Source organism: Drosophila mauritiana, chromosome X, assembly GCF_004382145.1.
Source record: "Drosophila mauritiana strain mau12 chromosome X, ASM438214v1, whole genome shotgun sequence".
Taxonomy (NCBI): Eukaryota; Metazoa; Arthropoda; class Insecta; order Diptera; family Drosophilidae; genus Drosophila; species Drosophila mauritiana.
Genome location: NC_046672.1, coordinates 4,847,382 through 4,872,454, shown reverse-complemented (window position 1 = coordinate 4,872,454; position 25,073 = coordinate 4,847,382). Strand labels below are relative to the sequence as shown.

General features: G+C 40.1%; 1 protein-coding gene and 1 long non-coding RNA gene across 7 annotated transcripts in view; one reads left to right on the top strand and one right to left on the bottom strand.

Annotated features, from left to right (window-relative positions):
* Positions 1 to 2,787: 2,787 nt before the first annotated feature.
* Positions 2,788 to 24,358, bottom strand: LOC117146677 (transcriptional regulator ovo). Of its 6 annotated transcripts, XM_033313039.1 has the most exons (5): positions 23,105 to 24,358; positions 7,002 to 8,459; positions 5,170 to 6,848; positions 4,173 to 4,841; positions 2,788 to 4,080 (listed from the first exon to the last, which is right to left on the bottom strand). In XM_033313039.1, the coding sequence occupies exons 1-5, from the start codon at positions 23,508 to 23,510 to the stop codon at positions 3,895 to 3,897; spliced, it is 4,398 nt and encodes a 1,465-aa protein (XP_033168930.1). In that variant the 5' UTR covers positions 23,511 to 24,358; the 3' UTR covers positions 2,788 to 3,894. The 6 variants fall into 6 exon arrangements, with proteins under 6 accessions (XP_033168930.1, XP_033168929.1, XP_033168931.1 ...); XM_033313038.1 differs by having other exon boundaries at positions 5,170 to 8,459; positions 23,105 to 24,357; XM_033313040.1 differs by having other exon boundaries at positions 3,895 to 4,080; positions 5,686 to 8,459; positions 23,105 to 23,510.
* LOC117146681 overlaps positions 9,121 to 25,073 on the top strand; it is a 54,220-nt gene continuing 38,267 nt past the window's right edge. The window contains exon 1 of the long non-coding RNA XR_004459815.1: positions 9,121 to 9,296. This is a non-coding gene — a long non-coding RNA (uncharacterized LOC117146681). The remainder of the gene's footprint in view (positions 9,297 to 25,073) is intronic.

Below are 25,073 nucleotides of genomic sequence, written 5' to 3'. Positions count from 1 at the left end.
CAACTTTTTAAGTTACGAATTTGTTAAAGGATCTAAGGAGTAGAAGAAAAACCGACTTTTTAAAGCATTTTCGAGAAATATTGAGGGAAAACCGAACAATTTCAATCTGAACAACAACATAAAGCCCACGAAAGTATATATATTATATATAAATAAAGGTAAATAAATATATTTAAATAAATTATCTATAAACAGAAACGGTAAAGTAAATTAAACAAATCGTATTTATACACTATGAATGTCTAGTCGTATTTTCAGTATTATGTAAACCGCCCCTCCCCCTCTCCCGCCCCCACACCCCACAAAAGAAAAAAAAAAACAGCGTAAAAATATGAAAACCTTAAAAAAAAGAACTAGAAAGCTAAGCTAAATGAATGTGAAGTGAAAAAAAACAAATTTTTGGAAATGCAAACTAAAAGCAAAAATAAAAGTATAAATCAGAAATTATGTGTGTAGCGTGTACAATAAAACAGAATTAACAAAATATGGTAAACAATTTTTAGAAGCATTTTTAACACATATGGGAAACCAAACTTAACGTTTACATAACGACGATGAAGTGCAAGCGCAAAATTAAACGAAATGTGTCTGTTTTTAGTGTTAGACTCGATGTAAGCGAAATCACAATAAAAAAGAACATAACAGAATATATATATACACACACACATATATATATATATATATATAAATATATATATAGTACATAAAGATCATTACGAATTACTAAATCAATGTGTGTAAACGAACGGATGAGAGATTTGAAGAGGGAAAGTGTGTTTGAAGTTCGTTCATCATTATGTTCACTTTCTGTTTTCGATGCACTGACAAAAATTCCCTGGCCAATTGGAATTAATTATAGGTTTGGATAGAACCATTAAAAACAAATAGTTAGTTGGCTTGTGGTTTTCAAGTCAGCGCATTGCGTCGCGTTTAGTGGAAAACGCGAGTTGTATGTATTTCAAGATATCTATATATTTTTTTATTACTCTTAGTTCTTGTGTATACAAAATGCAAATGAAATGCAAAAAAAAAATGGAAAAATGAATCAACAAGTATGCTTAAATGATTTAATCTTAGTGCATAATTTAATTAACCATTATAATTTCTCATTTATTTAGTACACATTTAATGGATCTTTATTTCATAATTTAACACCAACAAAAACGAAAATATATATATTTTGTCAGAGTACAATTTGTGTTTTGATTTAATCGTTTATTTCACCTTTATTCCCAGACGGGGTGGTTCATATCAGATATAAAATATACAACAATTTGTATAAATATCTATTCTGCGCATATAAATGTAAAGTGAGAAGAAAGTTGTGTGTGTGGCAGGAGCAGAAAGGAGGAAATTCAAAATTACAAATTGGCGCAATTTGCTCAACATATTAAAAAAAACGATACATTATACGAGAACATAACATAAATCACAATTTAAAAGCAGTTAGTTTGCCTGTTTTCCGTTTTCTTGAATTAATAGTGGAAATTTTAAAGAATTTAGTTTAACTAAACCAAATCGAAGTAGCCGAAGCAAAGCCATTTAAAAAACTACTCCAAGAAAATTAAATAAAGAACAAACAAAAACAACACACATATATTCAAATTCATGATAATAACAGAGAATAATTAAAAAAAAAAAAACCGAAAAAGAAATGCATAAAACCGAAGAGAAACCAAAAACAATCTAGATTTTATTGTAATTCCGTGTCTGTGTGTGTATTTCAGTAATTAATGTAAAAAATATAAAAATTAAAACAAACAAAAAAACAACACAAAAATCTAACAATAAAATCGACAAGAGCAACTTGAAAAAATGGACAAAAAGCCGAGCAAAAAAATTGTAAAAAACCAAAATGCAAACCTCTGAAAAAAAAACACTGAACATAAAAAATGAAGGACAAAACATAAAGAAACTAGCGAAATAAATAAAATACAAAATATTTGAAAAAAAATCAAGTGTTTTCCATTTCCTGTGAGGAACCTGAAAACCTGAAAACTTAAATAATTTGTTTTTTAATACTTACCATTACCATTTCAATAATTGAACTCAAAGTTTGTTGTTGATTTTTGTCATATGTATTATTTATTAATTAATTCGCTTCTCATAATCTTTATATATAGTATACGTAATGGATAGATTAAAAAAAAACTGTATCATTTTTAAAACTAAACTTTTTTTCCTTCCGTTCAAATTTCGTTATATATTTAATATATTTGTAATAATTTGTAATTCCTCGCTCATTTCCGCACAAAATTCGATAAATATGATAATGAAAAAAAAATTTGGAATTTTTCATGGAAGTCTCAAGATTTTCATTGATCAAATTTTCCGCTGCCTTTTTTCCTTTCTCAAGTTCAAGATATTGCCTAAACTAACTAACTTAATTTAAGTACATATTTAGGTGTGTGTGTGTGTGTTCGCGTGTGTGCAGAACTGATATTTATATATGTGTGTGTGTGTAGTTATGTGTGAGTGAAAGTTTTCTAGTTAAGAACTAAGTTAGTTGAGGGAGGATATGGAAACAAGGACTCGTTCATTGCCAAGCTTCGATTTGCTCCCTCGCTCATTCTCGACGTCTCCTCCCATTTTCCTCGGGGGCTGCACAGCGGGCGGTGGGCGTGGCGCCACAGTGGACAGCCCCCGCATAAACCTTAAAGTACGATGCTTAAATCTTAAATTTGTCGTGTCATTTCATCCTTATTTTCCATTTAACCAACACCAAGCGATTGCACAAAAAACCCGTTGTTGCTTACAACAAATTAAAAGAAAAAAAAAGCGCTATGCTAAAACAGAAATAATAATGCAGTTTAATGTTACGAACTGGAAATCGTCGTTTCCCTGCAATCGTAATCAAATTCAAACTCAAATTCGAATCCGGTTTCAAAGTTCATTAGAGCTAAAGCTTAGAAATTATACCATCAGATACATAATGTTGTTTATGTTATGTTTATGTTTATGTTGTGTTTAGTATTTTGTTTGTTCATTTAAGATCAGTACAATGGGTGGTATTGCCTATGAGCTAAGATTATTGCAAACTATATATTCAGTAGATCATATTCTCGCGATTCGATTTTCCAAAACATTGGATTGGATTTTGTTGGGCTTTGACTTCATTTATGAACAGCTTTAGTTTATATTAAGGATCCTAGCCTAGTTTATTCGAATGATTTGCCTCTATGCAATGTGGTTTGTGATTAAGTAATAAATATATTAATGCGTATGGTTGGTGGTGTGTACATAATGTTATCCGCGAACCGCGCTCATTGCTCCACGCGTTCTGTTTTTTTTTCTTTTTTCTTTTTTGAAACTTTTGTTTTTTTAATTTGTGTTTTGTTGAAGACAAATAAATGCCAACGTTTGCCGCTTGTTCGGTTGGTTGCTCTTAACATCTTAAAGCTAAATATTTAATATATATTTTCTTCTAATATATGTATACGCGTGATCATTCATAATCTGTGTGAGTGTTGCTCAAAGCAATTTCAAACATTTCTTACGTCTAACGATAACTTTCTTTTTGACTAAAAACGAGCTTTTTCGAAAGATCCATACTTGAAATAAACGAAAATTCAAGGTTAACAATAAAAGAGGTGAACTCGAGTTTTCTCAAGTGTGAGAGAGATTTGCACAGCAAAGTGAAGTGGGGTAGCATGATACAGTGGGGCCTAATTCAGCTAGTAACTAATTTCTTAGGACTACGCAAAAATATACATAATAAGCATAATCTCCAATAATTCCGTATCCTCCGCAAAAGGAGGTGGGGCAGTTTTCAAAAAACTTCAAAGTCACAATGTGGGTTTGCTTAAGTGAATCGAGTGAATCGAGTGATTCGAGTGATTCGAGCGATTCGAATGATTCGAATGGTTACTATTCTATATTACTAAAATCCATCAACTAGTTGTGGACTGGCATGGGCAGCTGGCCGAGCAGATTGTTGGCGAACTGCGAGTTGGTGAACTTAAAGTGCCGCTTGTCGTAGAACTTAAGCAGCGCCGGCGAGAACGGATGGTTGTTCTTCAGGTGCAGATAGTGGACCTCCGGCTCGCAGGTGGTGTGGCCGCACTCCTCGCACACGTACATCTGTGAAAAAAGAGGGCAGGAGACGAGGATTACAGATAGAACCATACATATCCCATTTGTGAGTACTCCTGGGAATGGAAAAGCATGCTCACCTTGGCTCTGCGCTCCTTGTAGGCATACTGGTGCTGAACGCTATGCACCTTCTGGCAGTGCGACTCGAGGGAACAGCGCTGCGTGAAGCTCTTCTCGCACAGATTGCACTTGTACGGCCGGACGCCCGTGTGGGTGCGCGTGTGGCGCTTGAGGTCGAAGGTGTCGTTGAATCCCTTGCCGCAGAACGTGCACAGATACCGCTTGATGTCCGAGTGGCACTTCATGTGCCGATTGAGCAGGCGCTGCAGCGAGAATGTCTTCATGCAGACGCGGCAGACGAACTTGTTGTTGCCCGACGAGGAATCCTCGTTGGCTCCGCCGGATGAGCCCATGCAAAGGGCTTCGGCGGATCCGTGACTGCTGGCATTGCTGCTTGCACTGCTGTTGCTGTGGTGCTGATGGTGCTGCTGCTGCTGCTGCTGAAGGGATTGCTGCTGTTGCACCGACTGCTGTTGCTGCTGCTGCACCGATTGCTGCATATTCTGCTGCTGCGGCGAGCCCTGCTGCTGCTGATGCTGCGAGTGGTGGCCATGCTTGCTGAGATCATCAATGCAATCGATGTTGCGAATTCGGTGATGGCCACCATGGGCATTCTCCACGGCCAGCGGGTTCTTAATGCCATGGCCGCCGTTCACAAACTCAAGCTGCAGATCCGGCGGCAAGCCCAACTGTTGAAAAATGCATAGAACGAACGTTCATTAATTGTGGTTACGCGCAATGGGTTAAACATTTTCAAGGAGTCAACGAATCTAAGACAATCACAGACAAACACAAACTACAGACAAATATGGATTGAAGACACATAGACGGGTTAGTTCCTAGAAAGAATCGTCGGTAAACTCCAAGCTCCAAGCCTTTAATCCAGCAAATTAACACCAAAACTTTTCAATGGACTGGTAAGCGCCTTCGATAGCCGCAGTCCATTGAAACGCAAATGATAGCTAATCTCTTGGAGGCCCACAGCTGTCCAGTTTCCGACTCATCTTCCGCACTTACGCGCCGCTGCAAGACTTTGCTCTCATTCAAAACGGAAACGGTGGGCGATGGCGGCAGCAAACCGGCTGCAGTGGCCGCTGCCGCCGTAGCCAGAGATCGCAAAGTGGTGTGGTGCACCGTCTTGGTGGCCGGCACTTCTGGCGACGATTTCATCGTGGATATCAGCGTAATCACTGTGGAGCCATAGGCTACAGCCTTGGCGCGTCCACGCAGCTTTCTGCCGGACGACAAAGGTGCTGGCGATGCTGCCAGAACTTGAGTTCCCTCTGTTGCTGATTTAGCTGCTGCTGCTGCTGCCGCTGCTGCTGTTGTCTCAGCTTCCAAAGTCAACTCCTCGGCGGTGATCTCGGTCATTTCTGGCTTGAGCTCGTTAAAGAGCTCTGGCTTGACCGTCACGTCCATGGACACCATCTCGACGAATTCCGTGTACCTGGTGGTCTTCATCAATGTGATTTGTTTTCCCTGCTTTTGCTGCTGTGATTGCGTATTTAGTGACTGACCATTTGGATTACTTACGCTTTGGATGAGTGGCTTTGTGTCCAACAAGGCAGCTGCAGCTGCCGCAGCAGCGTTTGCATCCAGGAGCGGACTGTTGCTGCTGCCACCGCTGCTGTTGCTGCTATTGGTGCCTCCAGAACTGCTGCTGCTGCTCATCGGACGCTGCAGATGAGCGGCTGCCGCTGCCGCAGCAGCAGCAGCAGCGGCCGCAGCCGCTGCAGCCGCAGTTGGCGAGGGAAGCGACATGTTGCTGTTGTCATGACCATGGCCATGATGGTGCGAATGATGCGACTGTGGCTGTGGCTGCTGTTGTTGCTGGTGGTGGAAGTGATGATGTTGCTGCTGCTGCTGTTGATGATGCTGCTGCTGCTGCTGTTGCTGCTGTGCATAGATGTTGTGCTGCTGGTAGGTAGCGGCATGTTGCTGCTGCTGCTGCTGGTGGTGCGACTGCTGCTGCTGCTGCTGGCTGAGCAATTGCTGCTGCTGTTGCGACATGATGGCAGCTTGCTGCTGATAGCCGCCGTGCTGCGGCTGCTGTTGCATCATCAGGCCACGCGTGGCATGCTGATACGAGGGCGGTGGTTGCTGCTGGACATGTTGGTGCTGCACGCCATGCTGCTGTTGCACATTGTGCTGCTGCTGCACATTATGCTGCTGCTGCTGTTGCTGCTGCACACCGTGCTGCTGATGGTGCTGCTGCTGCTGATTGCTGCTGCCCCGGACTACATTGTTGGTCAGATGCGACAACAGATTCTCGTGCAGGACATCCAGCTGGGGTGTATTGGCATTGTGCTGCTCCACCGGCGTCACTGAATCCGGCGTTAGCGAGGGCGTGGACACCAGCTCGAAGTCCTGCCGCGGACTGGTGGACTCCTCGTCGTCCACGCAGCTCCTCTGCAGAAATGAACTCAAGTCCACGGCATCGGACAGCTGCTCCAGTAGATGATCGGTCTGCGAACTCAGCATCAGAGTGGCCGTGAACTGCAGCGGATCGACGGCTCCATTGGGACACTGACCCGAACTGGCCAGGTCCGACATTATAGCATCCTCATAGGCGCTGGCATTGAACTGACCGGAGCTGCCCATCGTTGCCTGGATAATGTTCTGCGCAAAGGTGCCAATATCGATCTTGGCCTCTTCGTACTCTATGTCCGGCTCATCCTTGAGTATTATGCCGTAGGCTGAGGGATTACCGCCGTAAAATGGATGACCCATCATCGATGTTTGACCACCATTGTTGTTGTTGTTGTTGTGTTGATGATGATGATGATTATGGAATTTGGAATTGGATTCGTTATAGTTAGAAACACTGGCGAAGTTCAATAGATTATTACCGTCGAGACTATTGTTTGGACCACCAACACCACCACAGTTGATGTAACCATTGCCGCCGCCACCACCACCACCACCACTATTTGCCGATGGGCCACCTCCTGCCCCCGATGCTCCACCACCTCCGTTTCCGGTGCAGCCTCCTCCACCGGAACCTGCCGACATAATGTACGCAGCCGCTGCTGCGTTTTGCAGGAAATTCGCTGGATTTGCGTTGAAATGCGAGTGATTGGCGCCGGGACTTTGGCCCGTATTGTTGCTGGCCGTGCTCTGTTGGCCGCTCTTGAGGCTCTCATAAAACGGAGGCAATGCTCCCGTTGGCGGTGAGTTGGGTCCGTAGTTCCCTCGGCCGTCGCGACCGCCGCCCATGCCACCACCGCCTCCGGCACCGGATCCAGGTGAACCAGCACCGCTACCAGCGTTCTGATTGCCACTGGACGAGCCGCTGCCGCTGTTCTGGCTGCCAAAACCGGACGATTGAAAGCCCTGCCCGGCGGCACCGCTGGAACTGCTGCTATTCCGTCCGTGTCCGGCTGCCGCAGCCAAAATGCCGGGCAAGGATCGCACCAAGCGCGGATTTAGCCTTTGCGACTGGGCGAGCAGAACGCGGGCGGCCAAAATGGTGCTGCGACGTCTTGCCTCGCGCACCTGCCGCGCTCGTTCCAGGCGCCTGGCGTTCAGCTCCTCATCGGAGTCGTAAGAGGGGCTCCTTCGCTTCGGCACGTGATAATCGATGGGCTCCTGCTGCTCGGGTCCTAGCTGATCCAAGGGGGGCAGTAGAAAGCCAGCCCGGCTGGTGGGCAACTGGGATTGCGGTGCCCGTTGGATCACCGAGCAGCGGACGGCGGGCGCGGGATCTCGCGGAGGCGGCGGACTTGGTCGCTGATCCGCCGGTGGCGGTGTGCTGCGCAAGCGCAGGGACAATGGTTTGATCACCGGCAATGGTGGCTTCTCGTCCACAATTAGCTTGCAGCCGCCATCAGAGTCCGAATCGGATTCGGAGTCACTGTGGATATGCTGTGAAGCTGGCGAGGATTTGGCGAGGGTTAGGGACAAGTCCTTGGGCTCTTGGGGATACTCCTTGCGTTGGGCCTGGGTTAAGACCACGCCGGTATTATAGAAACGTGGGCGTGGCGCCTCTACGCCCACATCCACCTCGTCGTCCTCCTCCTCTTCGCGCTCCACCCGCTCCTCCTTTTCTACCTGTTCTGCCCTCTCATCGGACTTCTCTTTCTCCCGCTCCGCGGGCTTCTCTTTCTCCTGCTCTTCTTGCTCCTCCTCGTCCTCTGCTCGCTGATTTTTTGGTATGCTAATTGGGGAATTTTCAATTGTACAGTCTTTAGTGGCTAAAACGGAGGTGGCGGCTCTGCTATTATTAACCAAATTGTTAACAATATTATTTTGTGCAGTGGTGGCAGTGCTTGGTGTCAAACGCTGCAGCAACTCGGCGGCAAAGTTTTCTGCAAGAAAAGAGGTGAAAATTAAATTAGCATCAGGTGCACAAAGTTACTTTAATTACGAATTAATTATATGTATAAAAACCCTGTGGAACCTAATAGAACTTTCGAGTGCACACAATAAAAAAGCAACGGAAAATCACCGAAAATGAGAGAAGGAAAGGAATTACGATTCTCAGAAATTTGTCTGTCCGTTCGTTCTGACGATTGCCATTTAACTGTAAAAAGGAACGGACTTTCGATCACACTCCCTTTCTTCCTTACATTCTTCCATTTCGGTGGAGTGTGTAATTCCAATTCTAACTGTAGGCTAGTCGTTGGTGCAGAGTTGCCGACTACGAATCAACAAGTTATGAAATTATGTCTCAAAAGAGTACACTAAAATCTACAGATCTACTACTAAAATCTACTTTCTGATTATAAGGTGAATAAAAGTCATTAACTTAAAATTGACAAAACTAAAACAGGGCTACTCCTATTAACAGTTACATTTGAAATGTGATTAACCATTAAGTTGAAACTATTTACTATAAAATCTGTTAAATTCAATTTTAACGGCTGTATTTTCCACCTGTTTTCAAACCAAAGCTGAAAGCGCCCTCTCTCGGATGTTCTTGCGAACATCATTTTCGATGGCGTTCATTTGCTGAGCGCACGGATTTGTTGAACGTCAACTTGAGTGGCCTCTTTTTAATCAATTGCGATACGCCAATAATTGCAAGTGCAAGTGCAAAGACAAAACGGGCAAAGACAAGGTTAGCCGCTGAAAAAGCCGTCTTGGCTTTAAATCAAAACAAGTGCAGCGAAAAAGGCAGGCAAGAAAAGCAACAAAACTGCACAGTAAGTTGTGTTACTTCGATCAAGATCAAGGCTTTTTGTCGAAGTGAGTGAGTAGAGTGTGTATGTGTTTGCTTGGTGGCGTGGGTGTGCGTGTTTTTCTTGGCCCTTTGCGAGTGTGTAATTGCATTTGTACATATGTATGTGCATGCATGTGTTGTTTGTACAATTACAGGAGTGTGTGCAATTACAAATGCCGATCACGCATTCGCCATCTCGCTCTGTTGGTCATGGCCAACTGTTGCAGTCGACGTCGCATAAATTCTAACTGTCTATTGCGCACACATGCACAAACACATTTGCACATATGTATGTACATATATATTTTGTTCAAATATATTTCTTAAAATTAGATATAATCTTTGAACACTTCATTTTCAATATATTAGCACTGGCTATAACTCTAAAACTATTGAAAATATGTTGAATATTTTTATTATTATTATTGTTAAATGCGAATTGTATGCCACTGTTAATTCGAAAATAATTGATCGTTTGCTTGCCGATTTAACGCATTTTACCCCACCCCTGCCAAATGCCTGGCATTCCATTTCTGTCTTTAATGGGTTAACAGGTGGGCCACGCCCACCGGGCCACATTCTACACGCCCACACTGGCAATCTACATGGCTTCTACATGTAACAAGTTTTAGTTGTTTAATGGTGTGCGTGCGTTTGCATTGGCCATAGTTGTAATTTATTTTATTGTGCTAAGGTCAAGGCGAATTGTAAAATGTTTGTAATTACACCAGCACACACATAAAACATGTTTGAGCTTGAATTTTTCAAGTTGAAAATGAAATGCGAATAAGGCGGCGCATTTGTTTTGTTTTTTATTTTTATTTTTTGTGTGTTGCTGCGATGAGGAAATGAATTTCAATTGAAGTTGTATTGTACAATAAAAAAAGCAAATAACAAAGCACAAACATTGACCTCGAGCGAACAGCAATTAAAACAAAGTGGGAAAATAAAAAAAAGGAAAATCACTAAAACAATTAGAATTTTTCTAGCGAAAAAGAGAGGGCAATAATTGCCGATTAAATCGAGCCCGTATCTGACCATCTCGCTCTCGCCAACGATCGTGAGTTCAATGGACGTTTGTCTTATCCTTTACCGTAAATCGATTTGCATACTGGCGCCATCTCTTTCGCACCCGCGGATGCGATGATGAGTGCTTGAACTTTTCAATTTAAATTTATGCCCCACTGAAATCGGAGGCTTCCACCGATTTCGTCTAGCGCCAAATGCGTCGTAAAAACACGCAACAAAAATGGCAAAAGTAAAGAAATAAAACGGAGAAAAGGGTATAAAACAAATACGCAATATGTAGAAAAAGTACGAATTCAAAAAAAAAAGGGAAATAACTTTTTGTGCACTGTGAAAAAAGTAAATCCACACAAAAAAAATCAAATTGGGGCTAAAACAAATAGAATAGAACACACAATCATCTATTGAAAATATTAAAAGATTACACAAAAAATATTTTTAAAATGAACTACACAGGTTATTCTTGCTGTGTACTATATACTACGCATGTATGTGTCAATTGTGCATGACAATGCCGACAAAGCAAAGCATTTCGAGTCGAACCGTTGAAGTTGTCGTCTAGAATTCGTAAGATATTTTGTTTTCTTATTTTTTCGCGCCTCCTACGTACATATGGATTTTTGATTTTTTTACGGGTTTGCCGCCTGCTAATTGGGTAGATGAACCCAGGCTTTCAGTATTCAGCGGGAATTCCAGGTGATTTAAATGATGTAGTGCCTCCTCAGTGGGTGGGGTCTTATCAATGTGCATATTTATGTATGTATATATTTAGTTCCTAGTTGTGTTTCATATAATTAAATACACGTATATTCGGTATTTGAGGAAGCATTTTAATTTTCATGCGGGTGACACCTGCTCGCAGAGAACCTGTACTTTCCTTATAAAGTTGTAACCCTTTAGGCCGTGGGCGTTCCAACTTGTTGATTCAAAGACTACGCAGCAAGCCAGAAGATATTCACTTAGAAAATGTATATATTTTATTTATTTTTATATAATATTTTATATATATTTACAATGTTACGTTTATTGTACAGAAAGAGTGGGATTATGCGAGAGAAGTAGAGATGGCGCGGTTCGTCAAATTCCAAGCGCATTCTGAGCTTATCGCATATTGAATTCCTGGCATGCACGACAATTCGATGACGGCACACACAAACACCCACTCCCACCTGCCTCTCCCCTCGAGCCCATCGCTCTTCTTGTTTTATATATTTTCAGTTCAGTTTGTCTGTTTTTTTTTTGTCGTGTGGTTCTGTGTGTCTAATTGCAAATGCCAAACACGTTGACAGAGGCGGTAACGTTTTCCAAGCAGCTCTGCCCATATACATAAATGTATATAAGGCTGATTATATAGCTACGTATATAGCAGACTAAACAATGAATAGATCCAGACCCAAACTATTGAAATCATCATGTTTTTCATAATCATCATGCTGCAGCATACATACATATATTGACCCCAATATTAGTAACATGCACCAGGTGCTGTTCTCTTGATTAGCTATTGTTTAAGCATTTAGCTATGATCAGATTTGCCAGATAATTGCTATTGGTTGTAGCGCAAAAAAGAAGAGTTAATACAACCGTCAAATCTCCGATAAAAACTCAATTAATTGTGTCTTCGCTTGCGGTAGTGAATGAAAAGAGTGCCTTTTGGGCTATTATTGCCTCAATGATATTGTCTCAAATCGTTTGAGCCGGTCTGGGTTTAAAGATGTTTTGAGTAATGCTTGGCTAAAAGAGTATTACGAAGTACAGAGCAATGGAGCAATGTCAGCCCTCCGTTGACCCATGAACTTTTAGCCAATCTTCGGCTGGTGACACACTTTAAATACACCCATTGATCCAACCCAGCAGCCACCCATCGAAACTTTTGCTTTCGCAAAACTAAAAAAAAAAAATTATACCGAAACGATTGCAAATGCCGAACGGCATTTAATAGAGCATGAAACTGAGCAGAGAACGTTGACAAATGCGACTAAAAAATGGTTGGCTTAAAAATGAGATGGAAATAAATGCGAGAGTTGGTTGAAGTGTCATCGATTAGCCGACAGACAGCTAATCAATTCCCTGGTTAACTGACAAGTGCGTGTTCTTTCAGTTCTGCTCCTTTTCAAATGGCCAGCAAAAAAAGGAAGCATATTAAGGGAAAAGAATAGAATAGCAGATGCAGAACCCTTGTCAAGAAAAGGGTGAAAAAATAAAGAGGAACGGCAGGAAGGAGCTTCCTGTGATCCTGCCAAATTGATGAATGCATCCGTTTGAAGGAAGAGGAAGTTCGAGCTTCTAACAGGTGCTTTTTTTCGGCTCAGGTCCGTCCTATCGCTGGGATCCTTTACCCTCTGCTTTTTTTTTTTTTTTTTTTTTTTTTTTTTATTTCATTCGCTGACCAAATGACCTAATGTCCGAGCGCTTCCCTTACAAATTATGTAGTGTAGTGTAAAAGCCTAAACAGCGAACCCTTCTGTCATTTCTCCCTTCGATACCTGGAGCATTTAGCAATTCTAATGCCAAAAGGAGCCAAGTGTTGTGCCAACCCATTTGCAACACGATCCGATCGGATATATAATTTTTTCTTTTTTTTCGGCTGCTCTCTTTACTTTTTGTCTGTATCGAGATCAAGATCGCAGACCCTCGGGACAGTCTATAAATTTATGGGCTCCTTTTCTCGCTCCCCAAATGAATTTGTCTCTAACGCCCAATTTGGCTGCTTTCGGTTTATTTCGTTCATTTTAGGGTTTACTTTGCCTCGATTTTGTTGTTCTTCGCCTTTCGGTTTCTTCCGCTTCAGCTGCTGTTGATAGTTCGAATTCTAAGGGCCTCCAAGGTCTTTATTAGGCTCTTCCGTCTCGGGTTACCCACTCATTTCATCCGCTGGCCGCAAAACTTAAAATGCATTAAGTGCCATGCAATTAAGTTTTATCGATCCTCGAAAATCTGCCCATCGCGATTGCCGCTTTTTGTTGTTAAATGTGTACATATATATGTGTATTTATAAACATGCCCTGTTGTCCGTCCGCTCCACATGTGTATTAAGTATATGAATTATAAATTGCCGACGCGTTAACAAAATAATTTCGTTTAACATAATTACATTTTTGTTTATGCGCTTGCTTGGGTGAGGAGTTCTTGTTTATTTTTTGCTTTACCAAAAGGATTACCTTGACTTATTTTTGAAGTTTGTTGCCTAAGTCTTTTGTTCTTAAGAAACATCATAAAAAGTCCTGTGAATTGGGTTATTGGTTGAATTCGGTACATCTCCCCACCATTCCAAACATACAAATGCTTCTGCTGCTGCTTCGTTTTCAAGGTCGAAACTGCAACGAATTATGGCCGACACTAAATGTTGGTTAAGCATTTAATGTTTTTGTGTGTGAGATATCGCTGTTCGTCATCATCAACGTTGCCAACCACTCAGGGCCTCCGACTTGAAGCGTCTTAAATTGCAAACCACATGGATATGGTCCGAGTGCTCGTTGTGTGTGAGCTGAAACATTTGTACACCTAACGAAAATATGCTTAAGAATGCTATTTGTGTAGTAGCATTTTCACAGATACCGATCATTTGAAAGATATATTCAGCTATTTATTTTTTCCAGTGCAGCATACACAGTTACAAACAAGTTGTGCCAACATGTGCTTCGTTTTGTGCAGCTGCTAATTACAGTTGCTTTTATTTATTCGCTGCCAGTTTGCAATTGTTGTTGCTGTTTGTGTTGCTGTCGCTGTTCTAATGCAGCTTTTATGTGCTTTTCAATTTGTTGTTGGCTGTTTTTGGTATTAATGTCAATGCTAACCTTGCTCTCTTTCATTTGACTCGTTTACATTGCAATTTGTGCTGTTATGTCGCCGCTTAGACTTGAACTAAATGTGGCATTGACAAGTGCCAAATTGGCTGCACACGCAGATGGCCAACGGTTGATTATCCTGGCCAGAAGGCAAAACACCACTTGTCGCACTGAATCACACCCTTAACTTTATAATGCCGAGCATATATGTCGAGAAATTTATATGGCATTTTGGTGTCGGTTTCGAAAGCAACCCTATCTCAACCCCACTTGTCCACATTCAACCCAACTTTGCAAACAAATCGGGGACGCACTAAACAAAAGTGCAACAAACTGCTTAACAATAATGCTGAAAAAAGAAGCTGCAAGTAAAGTAAAACAGCAAAATGTTTGTTTGCACACGACTAGCTATGCTCCATTGTTTTTGTTGCTCGTGCATTTGAATGGGGCAAAGTTTTAACGCAATTGCGTTAAATGATTTGTAAGGCAGTGCGGCAAGAAAGAAAAAATACAAAAATAAAAAAGTAGATGAGGCTGCACCCTGTTGTTTTTGTTGTCACTGTGAAATGTTAATGAGCCAGGCACGAACTGTGAACGGAAAATCGCTTTTCGGTTCTATATGTACATATATACATATATATATATGGATACATGTTCGTGTAGACTAGTGTTTTTTCGAGAGGAACTGTGCGGTGAAGAAACTAGACAGGTGCGGTTGAAAAAATTGCGCCAAAAAAAAAAAACTTTTAACTTCCAAATGGAAGTTAAGCATTAATGAATCTATTTACAATATATTACTTCTTATGATCCTTTGCATTCCATGATCTGATAACTATTTGCTTACCTATCGATATGCATAAATAGTGGAGCATAAGTCATATGGGGCTGGCTATATTGGCTGTAACAATTAGCACATGCACATGGACAGCCTTCGATGCTGTTTCGGTTTTTTCCCCCCCAGTTAGTCAGTCCATTTAGTACGTCAGTCAGTCAAACAGTTGTTCAATTCGCCCCGACTGCAATTGTATGGTTTTTAGTTGCTATTTAGCATGCTTCTTTGTGCAACTGACACACAGACAAATGAGACACAAAATTTAGGTCAACGCATATAATGTATTCATTCTAAAAACGCTTCTCAATTGGCAAGTGCTCGTGTGAGTTTTGTCTACATCAATATTTATATTTGTATTGGTCAGTTCCACAACGGAGCAGCAACAACTGTTGCAAAAAAAAAAAAAAACAATAAAAAACAGCAAACATTTGGTTGACAAACTCATTTGCAGCGTTTGAATAAAAGACTGCGAAAAACGTAACGGAAATTCATCAAATACGATACAGGTGGAGTTTAGTCAAATCGTCGCATACTTGGGGAATCAGTTAAGTAACTAGTTCTTTCGGCGGTTTCCTTTACCCTTCGAAACAGGTGGCTTTAATTAATTGCCAGGCACTTGTTAATGAGACAAGTGATGAACCTTTTAAGAAACTAGTTTCGGGCTCTTACTACACCTGCATTGCATATACATTTAGATTATTTAGGCGCTGTGTTTTTAGGGAATATCTTATGCCCGAACTCATTACTTGTATTTAACAAGGTTTTCTCCATTTTCTGACTGCATCGAATTATTGATATTTGCATTTTCCCAATACACCTATGCGTGTGTATATAATTCCACCACTGCTGCATTTTGAGAAGAAAAACCTTTTTCAACCACATCTGGTTGACCTTGGCTTCCGTTATATAGGCCCCCGATTACAACATGGTATCATCAACTGTCAACGGCAACGAGCACGTTGAAATTTTTTTTTTTTTTTTTTAGCAAAGGCAACTAAACAAAAGCTCGAACAGAAACAACAAAAATCAATAATGATGATGAGCACCGACAACTTGCTTAACTCTTGCTCTCAATATTGATTGCTAAATGCGAACGGAGAGTGAAAAGCCAAGAGAAGCGCTCTGGCTTGTTTTAACTGTAAACATATAACAAAACTTTTTTTTCCAGGAGTTGGGTGACCCACATTTGCATACAGAAACAAAAAAAAAAAAAACCGAAACCGAAAAAAAAACGAAACCGAAACACGTTAAGGAGGAAAACAATAATGCGAGATTATGTTAAGCAAACACCCACTTACAACACTTCTTTGCATCTTCTCCCCCATTTTTCATTTCATTTTTTTGTTGTTTCGTCTTTTTTGGATTTTGTTACAAATATGAAATTATGCGTATAAATTTTATTTGGGTCTGAGAAATGAAATGAGCCAAAACCGCAACGAATAAGAGTATAAAGTGCTTGTTGTTGCTGTAAATGCCGCTCTGTTCATTATGACGTAACTGCTGCTGTGATTACGGACCCGGTGTTAATACAGTTAAAGCGGCCTAACCTTGAAAACCGGTAGGTTTTTTTCTTTTTTCGTTTTTTTTTTCTTTTTTTTTTTTTTACTCAATTTCATGTGTGCCCCACTGTTGTGTGTGTGTGTGCATATCATTTATTACTTGGCTTTTATTTGTAGTTTCTTGTTGTTGTTTGCTGTCCGATTATTATTATTATTATTACTATTGGTATTATTCGATTTGTGTTTGTTGGTCATTTTCACTTGCAGTCCGCCACCAAACAAAAGACTTAGGCAACGAACTTGATATTGATATTGAAATATTTGACATTTGTCAACAAACACACAATTTGTGTGTGTGTGTGTGTGAAGTGACGACAACTAGATTTAAATATGATTTTGTGGTCATAAAAAGTGAGAATAACCGAAATGCTTAATTTTGATGAGGCTGCAAATAAAGTCATAGTCTAAAGTGGTCAATTATATATACGTATAGTTAGAAAATCAAAGCGGTGGTAATATGAAATAAAAATCATCCATGGATAAGCCATCTTCCTATATACATATATCATCAATGTGTCATAGTTATATATACATATGTACAAACAACAGGTACAATTTAATTCGTATTACTACCCACTCGAGAGCGATAGTGTGGGTGCGATAAAGATGCATTCGCATATGGCATCTCGACAAAAAGTTGCATACAAAACAAACATCTGCATACAAGCAGACATGCAGGCATGCATGATACGCACACACACACAAGTAAAGATATACATATATATATACAGATACATAAGTCTTTTCAGGTCAGGGTTGACTTGTGACTGACTAAATGAATGAATGAATGACTGCATGCACAAACTGCATTTAGCTGCGATTGTCTCTCTTTTCCTCGCACGACTAACTAAAGCATTGACAACTCGTACTATATAGTCGAGACCCCCTTTCGATATCTGCCCCCTGATCCGCGATACACCATATGCGTTAAGCACATTGCATTGGAGGCTGAGGCTGAGGCTGCTGCACCTCTGAACTGGTTTTTTTCCCCAGCTTTCGGCTTGACAAACGCAGCCATTGACAAACTGATCAAGCTCAGAGTCAGTTGCGCATATATCTGCACCTATACTATATAATGCGGACGTACATACATATATAGATCTTCTTTTTTGCCAGATATGTGAAATTTCATCGCCGTTTCGGTTTTTTTTTTTGTTGTCGTTCAAAAGAAATTTCATCAGAGGCCAAAAACGAATAAGCACAAAACCTTTGTCTCATTCGAAAATTGTGCAATTTGCGCAGCTCATCTGCCGCAAGCCGAAAGTATCACAAAATAGCCCCCATTATTCAATTATGTTTAAGACCTATGGATTTGTGAAATTTCTCGGCCATTCCGTTTCGTTTTTAACCCGGAGAGATTTGCATAAATTGTAAATTTGTGTGTCGACTTTAATGGCTGCAAAGTGTGGTCATCGTATTTTGCATTTTCGGGGAAAAGGAAATTTATTTCAGGCTATACGATTAAATACATACAATAAAATTGTATTTGCTGATTGATTTCATATTCTACCATAAGTTTAAAACGGCATTCAAACATCTTTACACATGTTTTTTTTTTAATAATTCCCAACTCAAGTTACATTGAGGTATTTCCTTAATGCGGAAACTAATTTGCATACAATCGATAAATGAATAAGTCCTTTTTTTTGCCGTTCGATCGACAAATTCAAAGCATTTCAAGTGCATTCACTCTTTAGAGCGTTAACTATTTAAGCTTGATTTAATTGGAAGCTATTTTCGATTAATTCGCACACTTGAAAACGGTTCGCCATTGGAATTAATGTCTACACCTATCGAATTACACCCCCACCCACTCACCTCATCGCTTATTATTTTTTTGCACATGTTTATTTTCGGATAGAGCAAATAAAAACCGTTTCGCTGCCTCTCGCGCCTTTTGTGGTTTTTGGCCAGGCCAAAACGTGTTTTTTTTTTATTCAGCCGATCTTCTGCCAACAAAAACGCAAATATTTCACAAAAAAACAGTTAACTTTTTGTTTTTGCTGTTGTTAACATCAAACGAGAATGAAAACGAGTTCTATATTGCTGCTTTGATTACAAATGTTATAAAAACGTGTTTGAAACAATAAAGTGAAAATTAAAAATACACAAAAATATATCAAACGAAACAAGTTTTGCCCTTTTCGCTCGCATAAAAGTTGATAATAATAATTTGGCAAAAATAATAAGAAATTTGCAGCAGAAATTCGATTTACAAGTTATTGACACTTGTGCGATTGCAGAGGAAAAAAGTGGAGAAACAATCAGAAATTCAAAAAAAGCTGAGGCGAGAATTGCGAATATATTGTGCAATTTATTTGTTTTGACTGCGCTTCACTTGCCAACAGTTGAGCCAATTTATTTATGGAAAGTGTCCAGAGCTAAAGCATAGCTGCTATTAAAAATAAATTGTATAAATTTGAAAATATTCAAATTCAGTTCGCTTAAATATTTTAAATTATATTTGAGGCACATGCAATATTCATTTTTGGATATCATTCATACATATATGTGTGTGCATTTATTTGGAAATGAATTTTTGTAATTGTTGAACTTTTTTCCAAAATATTCCTATTGTTTATTTGTTTTTTTTTTCATTTTTTTTAAATTTTTTTTTCATTTTTCTTGTCGACTGCTTCCATTGATCTTATCATTGCGTATCCATATCAAAAGGTAATTCAATTAGAAGTAGTTGCAGCCCACGGGAAAATAATGCATTTTCATGCCCAGAAGAACAAAGGGAGATGGGTGTATGGTGTAGAGGGAGACGGGGACAAAGACAAAGAAAATACACGCACCATCATTATCGTCATCATTGCGCTGATCATTGCTCATGATCACGAATATATATATAAATATATTTGTATCTTCCCGCTGCTGCCTTTCGTTCTTTCTTCGTTCTTTTGTTCTTCTTCAACATTGCTCCTTCTTTTCGTCTTGTTCTTCTTCGACTGCATACCAAAAAAAGGCAAAAGAAAAACACCCAGCTAAGGCGGACAAAAAAAAACTCGCTTCCTTTTTTTTCAAATGTATATTCTACGTTCTTTTTGCTCTCTTCTTCTTCTGCCGCTGCTGCTTCTTCTTCTCGGTTGGCAGCACTTGAGACCTGTTTTTTTGTCAGTCTCTCTCTCTCTCTTTCATACTGTGTTCCTCTCTGCCGTTTCCTTTGTGCTGGGTATTCTTGTTTGTTGATTCACTGCACAAATAAATCTCGGCTTTGAATGTTATCGAGGTGTGCAGGATTCTCTGGTTGCCCTTTTTCGCTTTTCTCTCTCTTTCCGATTGTCAAATATCGTTTTTGGTTGGGAGATTAAAAAAAACCCTTGGCACAGGTAGTTCGTTCAGTTCCACACGCACACACCTACACACACATAGTGCATTGTTTTATCAGTCCTTCGGCAGGTAAAACTAATGCCAAAAAAATATATGTACGTATGCCAAGGGAAGAGGAAGAAAAAAGACGAGGCGAAAAGAACTCATATTAAATGCCTATTGGAGAAATCAAGTTTGCCGCCTGAGTCTTTCGATTCAAAATTACTAAGTTAGCGAACTTGAGCTTGCCAAAACTTCCATAGTATGCAATTTGAAAAGTATGTTTACTCAAATAAATTTGGGTTTTAATTGTTGAAATTTTGCCATTATCATTTAACTGTTATCATTTTAATTCTAGCTGACTTGGTTTTTTCTTAAACAGAATATTTGATATTCTTATACGGTTGTTTTTGATAATGAAAAGGGTTACCAATATGAGGCTTGATTAATCAATGCAGAAAGAGGTCTCATCAGTCTATATTCCATTTACATATGCTCAATCAAGTGGAGATGCCCATCTAGACTCCAATTAGTTGAAGATCGGAGAGCGAATCGTCTGGGGGATCAAGCGCTTAATTGAATAAACAATAGAATTGATTTGATTTCCGAAGAAAATCTCAGCACTGGCACTATGAAGTAATGGGTTTTGGGTTTTGTTTTCTGTTACTGCCCCCTTGTCTTTCTCATTTTGCATTTACCTTACCATTTACCTCATTTACCACTTGACTTTTGCTTTTGACTCGTCGTCGTCTGTGTTTTTTTTATTTTTTTGGTTTTGTTTGAGATGGTGAGTGTTGTTTGGAGAGGGTTCGCTGAACTTGTCTCTGGAGAAGGGTCGCGAGGTCTTTAAGGGAACCTTTCGCTAACTTCCGCTCGAGGATTGCAACATCTGCGTGTAAGCTGTGAGTGCAATTGAACTTGCAGTTCTAACAGCTGCAGAATTTGCATTGATCGCTCTCCTTTATTTTTGGAAATTTCCTTATCGCCGATCGGTCGATCAATGAATTTCCTTTCGGTTATTTATTAACTTTTACTAGTGTGGCCCAAGAGAAATTCGCGGCATAAAGATCGCTGGCTGAAGATAGAGGAAAATGTAACAGGAAGTTATGCTCATCATACTTCCAGCTGTGGCGGGCGAAGAAACTAGGAGGAATTCTTGTCCATATATGCATGAAGTTCAGTTCAGTTCAGTTCAGTTCGGTTCGGTTCGGTTCGGTTCGCTTTTCTCGGGCATCTTGGCTCGCATTTTGCTTTTTCTCCTGTAGCAATGTTCATCCTCCAAGGCCCTTTAGCATTTCACAAGCTCTGTTCTTTTGCCTTTCCTGCCTCTTCTGGTGGGTTTCTTCTCCCCAGTCTTCAATTCGACTGGTTCTACAAGTTTTATTATGGCCAGTTGCCTTGACTTTGCTTAGGCCAAATGGCAGACGACGTACCTACAATGCACCCCACCCAACGTCCTCGTCCCCAACCCGCCCAACCACCTTCTCCTGCTCCACCTCCTCAACTGAACTTGGCTCTCATGATCGTCATGATGATCTTCTTAGTCATTGTGTGTAGTTGGAACTTTAGCGCAAGTCTAGGCTGCAAAACCAAACAAAAAGAAGTTCTTCTTCTGCGCCGCACTCTTTTCTTTTTCCGTTTCTTGTTGCTTTGGCTTTGGTTCTTCATCTTCTGGCGAAACTTGTACTTTTGCGTGGTTGAGAGGAGATTTTTTCTTGTATCTGGCTTTTAGTACCTTGTACTTTGCTAGTTATATAATTCTTTTTTTCGTTCGTTCTAGCTTCGCTCGAGTGTGTGAGTGTGCGCTCAAGTGTGTGAAGTTCTTGGCCATGGGCACAGCCCACTAAAGCCAAGAAAAACACGAACAGCAAGCGGTAATTGAACAAAAAAAGTGAACAGGGCAGTGTGACCAGAGGGTTCTTTGAAATCAGAGCAGCATGAGAACACATGGTTAGAGTACAAGACCTAGGAGCAGAGTTTTTGAAAATTCTTGAAATAATATTAAAACCTGCATAGATTGATCAAAGTAGGAACTTAACTTAAAAGTGGTAGCTATGAAGTTATGCTATAAGCATTCTGCCAATCAGATGAGCTCACAAACTTCTGTCTAATTCTATCCAATTTTAAAATGTTTTCTTCGAGAATATAAGGTTGCGAAACGATTTCCCTTCAAATAACTTCCATTACAATATCCGCAGAACTCATAAAAATTATACAGCGGAAGCGTTCATAATACATTTTTAAGTGGATGGGCGATAGAGATGATGAAGGGAACTTGGAGTTGGACGGCGATAAACCGGGAGGAACCGAGAACGCAACATGTTATTTAATTTAATAAATGTTGTATATAGCACTCTACTACGCGCTGCGTGAAAATAATATATATAAGCTATAACCATGAAATATAATGCCTGCGTAAGGGGCAAAATTATGAGGCTGCGTGTGAGAGACGCTTCTCTTGAACTGAAGCCGAGCTATAATGGTTGAATAAAAATATAGATATAATTAAGGCCAGACAAAGGGCAGTTAAAAAAGCTTAGAAACAAAAGACTTTAGCGAAAAAACGCTGAAAGAACGCTGAACGAAATTCACTTTCAAATAAAATCGAAAAGAACTTAATTAATAAAACCCGCCCCGAAATCGAAGAAAGTTCTTCTCGCCTAATCATTTATGAAAATTTTAAACCTTTAACCTAAGTCCACCGCCTAAATCGAAATGACTTAATAAGCATGCTGGGCGATTATATAACCGAAACAGACAGAAAATAAAACTGAAAACTGAAAACAGAAAACAGAGAATCAGAACAGAGGCATGAGAACTCTGGTTGGCTTTTTTGGCAAAAAAAATAGAATAAAACGAAATAATACGCTTACGAAATTCAATGAAAGTGATTGATGTCGAAGTAAACCCATAGCTCCGTTTTGGAGAATGGAAGATAGACAGGGCAGATATAGATACAAAGATACACTGGGGACGAGTTCGTCATGGTGTGGGCGAAAAAAGCAATAACAAAAGCTGCCCAAAAGTGAAGCTTGAAATTTGAAAAGATTTCCAGGCAATAGATATGGCGATTGTATTGCCAGCCGATTTGCCATCGGCCAAAAAAACTGACTGACAGATTTGTAGCAATTATTTATCGAAGTAAATTAAAATTCTTTGCGTTGTTCTTCGATACTTTATGCTTGGAGTATTCCAAAGAAGTCACAGAACGCAAAACGGAAATTTAAGCAGCGAAAAGATTTTTAGATTCTGTTTTCAGAAAAGTTAAACTTACCGTTTTGAACTTGGCCAGTGGCTCGTTCGACTTCCAATTCCGCAGGATTTTGTATTTGATTGGGATTTGCATTTGGATTCGGGCTCTGATTTTGATTGAGATGATCGAGACTGTGGCGCGATTGTCCGAAGTAGTGACGACGATGGTGGAATCGTTTGCGCGTGAGGCTCAGTGGCTGTTGATCTGAATCGGGCACCTGTCCGAGCACCTGTTGCCCCTGACCTTGCGGTTCCGGTGGTGGCTGGGATGTGGGCGTTGGCGAGGGGCCGCTGCCACTCCCACTTGGACTGAGGGGCGGCACCAAGCGCTCATCATCCTGGTTCTTGTGCTGCAGCAAGTTCTGCGATTCAAGCAAGCGCTGTTGCTGCTGATGCAGGCGATTTTTGATCAGGAAAATCTTCGGCATGATGGATTATCGATTGATTTGCGATGAACGATAAGCGATTTTACGAAACGCGACGGCGACACGCGACGAATTCAAGGAGGCGACGAATTTCTTCTTATTTTCGGGTGGACGAGGGACAGTTACAGTGGGTCCGAAATAAACAAAACACTAATCCAATTGTGTGTGTATGTTTGTTCGCCGCTCGTCCACTGTGTTGAAAAAAAAAATTGTTTGATTTCAGTTTTGATTTGGTCATGAGCCGAGCTCAAGTTAACTTTTGTTTTGCCCTCTTCATGTCTTTTGAAAGTTCTTCGGCTTTGTAAGTCAAAGTAGTCAATTATAAATGAGGGATTGTTTTAGGGGGTCCTTTCGTGATTTTGTTCTTTGGTTCGAGAATTTTGCTTTGTTTTGTCAAAACACTTCGAAAAAATGTACTTGAAGAAAATTGCCTTTTCGGCAGTGTCGAGTCTTGTTCTTTTTTTGAAAAATAAATTTTTATTAAGTCTTCGGTGACTTGTCGAAAAAACTGTGGATTTTTTCCTCAAGTTTTCAAAAAATATGTGTTAAGAAAATTTTTTGTTTTCCCAATTTTTTTTTGGGTTTTCAAACACTTGTTGGGTTCTTGATTTATTTGTGTTATTCAGCGCACTTGTAAAAAATATTACTCAAAAAAAATTCGTTTCTGTTTTGTATGGATGTATTTCAATATATTTCTATATTGTTTGATGCACAACACAGTGTTTTCGTTTTTATAAATTGTATTGTTTTATGTGAGTTTAATGGTTGGCTTTGGTCTTTGGGGTTCGCCCAGGTGAGTTAAGCGAAAACACGTGCATTCACAACGCCGGCTCGCAACTTACTGTATTCGAGGTAGTCAGTTAGGCCAAACCAAAGTCAACCGATCGATCTCGCCGCTACAACAAACTCAGTTAGACGGCGAATTGAAAACACCGTAAATCGAGAGAGAGAAAGAGCGAAACTTCCCTTTCGTATGAGTCAGAAAATAACGAGATATTCGCCGTTGCCCAGGTGAGAAAACAGCGGCGAAACGGCGAACCAAGCGCACCTGTGTGAGAGAGAGTGAGAGTGTTTTGTGTGCGTTGCCTCATTTCGCTCACATAACGTTTCTCATGCAGTTTCGCGCTCTCTCTGTCTCTCTGACGCGCCCTCTCTTTCCCTCCTCAGAGTCAAGGTAGTGATCATAATGATGATCACGCTCATGATCAAGATTCTTCGCCTTGGCCATTTGCCGGCTGAGATCGTTTTTACCCGATACCGAGAGCTGTACTTGTGGTACTTAGAATTTGGTTGGATTGGCAAATTAATCGAAAATTTAGAAAAATGTCCATATAAATATTAATGTTCCGGTCATATTTGGTTAATTTTTTAATGTATTTTCGAACTAAGGTTTTTGTATTTAAAGCACATCTTAAAATAATTGAATTAAAGCTAAATTTAAATAGATGTTTTTTTGATGTTGTTAGTTTTAAGACTATTGATAATAAGACATCGAATATAAAACGATTTGTCTTAATGAAATAGATTGGAAATAATGTTTCTAAAAATCCTCCTTATTATAATTAA